At 42.8% G+C, this 4,105-nt stretch overlaps 2 protein-coding genes across 2 annotated transcripts; both read right to left on the bottom strand.

Annotated features, from left to right (window-relative positions):
• Positions 1–2,542: 2,542 nt before the first annotated feature.
• On the bottom strand, positions 2,543–2,911 carry LOC141680353 (uncharacterized). The gene has a single exon (XM_074486604.1). It carries the CDS (start codon positions 2,909–2,911, stop codon positions 2,543–2,545), a length of 369 nt encoding a protein of 122 aa, XP_074342705.1.
• Positions 2,912–3,112: 201 nt separating this feature from the next.
• Positions 3,113–3,430, bottom strand: LOC141680352 (uncharacterized). The gene has a single exon (XM_074486603.1). The coding sequence runs from the start codon at positions 3,428–3,430 to the stop codon at positions 3,113–3,115; it is 318 nt and encodes a 105-aa protein (XP_074342704.1).
• Between the last annotated feature and the right edge of the window lie 675 nt (positions 3,431–4,105).

The raw sequence follows: 4,105 nt of genomic DNA, 5'->3' as shown, positions 1-4,105 counted from the left end.
GGGTTCCGGAGAGGAATGTTGATCTTGAGGTTGGGGATGAGTTTGAGAACCTTGAGGATCTTGGGCCTATTGGGGAAGTTCCGGGTATTGAGTCTGGAAGAAAAAAGAAGAGGCTCCGGACACTGGGGACTAAACCTCCCCGGGCTGAGAATTTCGAAGCTGGTTCTGGGTCCGGAGCTGGTAAGGGAAAGGGCTTCGAAGATGAAGAGCCGAATGCAAGCAGTCCGGAGCTGGATGTTAAAGTTGCTCGCTTCATGGCCGATATTCCTTCTGAGGCTGATTGGAAGAAAATGAACCTGGCCGGATTCGATGCCACTATGAAGGAGTGCTCCCAGATCTGGGGTCAAGTACATTATCTTCATGTTCTTGTTTCTTCTGTTCATTTGCCTTAGAATAGTTTTCTAAGTTTTTCTATTTTCTGCAGCTTGGTGGTTATATGGTTGGATCTGCTTCTCTGGCCTATAATGAGCTTAAGGGTGCTCAGACTGCTATAGCTGACAAGGACTCCGAGATTGGTCAGCTCTGGGATGAGATTATTGTTAAGGATACCTCTCTGTCCGGACTGAACAAGCACCTTACTGATGTCACTACCCGGGCTGAAAATGCTGAGAAAGAGGTTTCTGATCTTAAGTCCGAACTCGCTGAGCTCTGGAGGCAGATGTCCGCTGTGAGGCCGGAAGCTGAAGTCATTGCTGAATTTAAAAGGTCTGAGGAGTATAATAAGGCTATGGCCAATGCTGGTGCTCCGGAGATCGCTTGTTGCTGGCTGGTTGCGGAGAGACACATCAAGACTGATCCGAAGGCCGATTGGGATAGCTTTGTGAATGAGTTTATCAAGGCGAAGGAAGACATTGAGCTAGGACTAGGGGAACCGGAGCCGTTCGATGGTCCTTGCCCCAGCTTCTTGCCTCCTAATGCTCCGGAGCCTTGATTTTTCTCTGATTTGTAACGTTGCTATTGCTTTAAGACTTTTGATGACTTTGTTTCTTGTAATATTCGTACTTGCTCCGGGCTTGTTTTAGCCCGGTTACTTTTTCAATGTTTGCTTTTATTGTTGTTATTTTGCTTTGCTATTATAGTTTGTTTTTGCCTTAGAAAATTATTTCTAAGTTGCTCTATTCCTGACTAATAGCTTGTCCGGACTAGTGATGGCTTTTTAGTTAGAAAAATAATTCTAAGTAAAAATAGTTGCTCTAGTCCTGACTGATTCTTTGTCCGGACTAGTGGTTGCTTTTTAGTTAGAAAATTAATTCTAAGTAAAAATGGTTGCTCTAGTCCTGACTAATAGCTTGTCCGGACTAGTGGTTGCTTTTTAGTTAGAAAATTAATTCTAAGTAAAAATGGTTGCTCTAGTCCTGACTAATAGCTTGTCCGGACTAGTGGTGGCTTTTTAGTTAGAAAATTAATTCTAAGTAAAAATGGTTGCTCTAGTCCTGACTAATGGTGGCTTTTTAGTTAGAAAATTAATTCTAAGTAAAAATGGTTGCTCTAGTCCTGACTAATAGCTTGTCCGGACTATTGGTTGCTTTTTTGTCAGAAAATTAATTCTAAGTCAAAATGGTTGCACTAGTCCTGACTAATGGTTTGTCCGGACTAGTGGTTAGCTTTGATGAATATAAAGGGGAAATGCTTTTCATTAATCATTCATACAAAATGTAAGGACAAACAAATTGGTTGCTTGCCATATTGGCTACAAGATTTTTGGTTGTTTTGTTTGTTCTCCTACTGGTAGAATTTTCTTAGCCTTAGTCTATGCCAAATATTTGGGACTTCTGAGCCATCAATGTTCAGGAGCTTGTAGGTTCCTGGCCTCAGGACTTCTTTGACCTTGTATGGTCCTTCCTATTTGGGCATTAGCTTTCCAGTGTTTGTGGGATCTGATGCTTCTGTGCCTCGAAGGACTAAGTCTCCAAATTGAAAGTTTTTTACTCTAGACTTCTTACTGAAGTGCTCTCTTGTTTTTTTCTTGTATTTTTCCATCATTTCTACAGCTTGGTCTCGGAACTCATCAATTAGCTCCATGTTTGTTCTGAGTCCTTATTCGTTTGCTTCTTCTTCAAATTTTATTATTCTGTGAGAGGGAGATCCCACTTCAATAGGAAACATTGCTTCTGTGCCATAAGCTAGTTTGAATGGAGTTTCTCATATGCTTGTCCTGGGGCTTGTCTTGTAGGACCAAAGTACACTTGGTAGTTTTTCTGGCCATTTGCTTTTGCTTTCTTTGAGTCTTTTTTCAATTCCTTGGAGCAGTATTCTGTTGGTTACTTCTACTTGGCCATTTCCTTGGGGATATGCCACTGATGATTTTTTGTGCTTGATCCCGCGCTCCTGGAGGTAGGACTCGAACTCTGATCCGATGAATTGGGATCCATTGTCTGATACTAGGACTCGTGGTATCCCGAACCTCATCAAGATGTTGTCCATAAACTTGCAGTCTTGTTGATTGATTGTCCTCATTGCTTTCGCCTCAACCCATTTTGTCATGTAATCAATAGAGACTAACAGGTACCTGAGGTCTCCTTTGGCCCGGGGAAAGGTCCCATTATGTCAATAAGGATGGTAAGACTGGGCTGATCCGGGACACAATGCTGAAAAGCTGGCATTCCTTGCACTTCTTGACGAACTCTATTGCATCCTGGTGAATAGTTGGCCAGTAGTAACCTTGTCTTATGATCTTATGAGATAGGGCCTTTGCAGACATGTGGTCTCCGCATATCCCTTCATGCACTTCCGCCAAACAGTACTTTGCTTCTTCTGGGTCAATACACTTCAGGATAGGAGATGAGAAGGTCATGCGGTAGAGTACTCCTTCTTCGAGGAAGAACTTGGCTACTTTTGCTTTCAGTCTTTGAGCTTTTCCTTTATCTTCTGGGAGCTCTCTTTTCTCCAAGTAGTTGATGAAGGGAGTCATCCAGCTGTAGTTGCTTTCGATCTCCAAGACCTCTTCGGATTCAATAGATGGTTTGGGGAGTTATTCGAAGTAAACTGAGCAGTCCAGATCTGATGAGTTCCGGACTAATTTGGATAAAATATCCGCTTCTTCATTTTCTTCCCGGCATATCTGAAGGACTTGATGGTTTGGTATTGAGGATAAGTAACTTTGAACAAGTCCTTAGTACTTGGCAAGAGTAGGGTCCTTTGCTATGTATTCTCCATTTGTTTGCTTGACCACTATCTGGGAGTCGCTGTAAATTTTTAGGTCCTGGACCCTCAGAGTCCTGGAGAGCTTTAGTCGTGCGATCAACGCCTCATATTCTGCTTTATTGTTTGTTGCAGGGAAGCCGGAAGATATAGCTGTTTGAACTGTGAATCCTTCAAGACTTTTGAGTATGAGTCTGGTTCCTGACCTTTCACTTTTTGAAGAACCGTCTACTTTCAAGGTCCAAGCTCCCGGACTTGTATCTTTTTCTGGCTCCGGATTCATGTCCATTGGTTCCGGCTCTTAATCTGGGAAGTTGCATTCGATTATGAAATCTGCAAGTGCTTGAGCTTTGATGGCAGTCCTGGGGATGAAGCTTAAATTAAACTGGCTCAACTCCACAGCCCAATTGACAAGTCTTCCCGAGACATCCGACTTGTGAATTATTTTCCTTAAGGGATGATTTGTCACCAATCTGATTTCTCTTCCTTGGAAGTAGTGCCTGAGTTTTCTTAAAGTTGTGACTAAGGCAAAGGCAAATTTCTCCAATCTTGGGTATCTTGTTTCTGCGTCTTTAAGTACTTGGCTTACATAATAAACTGGTTGTTGTTTTCCATTTTCTTCCCTGATTAGGACAGCTCCTACGACTTATGCTCCTGCTGACAAGTATAAGTAGATAGGCTTTCCTGGCTGAGCTTTAGTTAGGACTGGTGGCTGAGAGAGGTAGGACTTGATTTCCTCAAATGCCTTTTGGCACTCCGGGCTCCAGTTCACCGCTTTCTTGTTAATTGATCCTTTGAATAAATCAAAAAATGGTAGGCACCTCTCTGCTAGCTTTGAGACAAATCTCATGAGTGCTGCTAGTGATCCTGCTAGCTTCTGGACATCTTTTTGGGTCCTGGGAGCCTTCATCTCCTGGATTGCTTTTATTTTCTCCGGATTGGCTTCAATGCCTCTGTTGCTGAT

Source organism: Apium graveolens, chromosome 8 (assembly GCF_009905375.1).
Source record: "Apium graveolens cultivar Ventura chromosome 8, ASM990537v1, whole genome shotgun sequence".
NCBI lineage: Eukaryota > Viridiplantae > Streptophyta > Magnoliopsida > Apiales > Apiaceae > Apium > Apium graveolens.
Note: the sequence above shows the minus strand (reverse complement) of the source record. Positions and strands in the feature narration are given on the sequence as shown.

What these genes read in the sequence shown, in the direction of transcription:
- LOC141680353 (XM_074486604.1), bottom strand. Translation starts at nt 2,911, where the DNA reads ATGACTCCCTTCATCAACTACTTGGAGAAAAGAGAGCTCCCAGAAGAT.
- LOC141680352 (XM_074486603.1), bottom strand. Translation starts at nt 3,430, where the DNA reads ATGGACATGAATCCGGAGCCAGAAAAAGATACAAGTCCGGGAGCTTGG.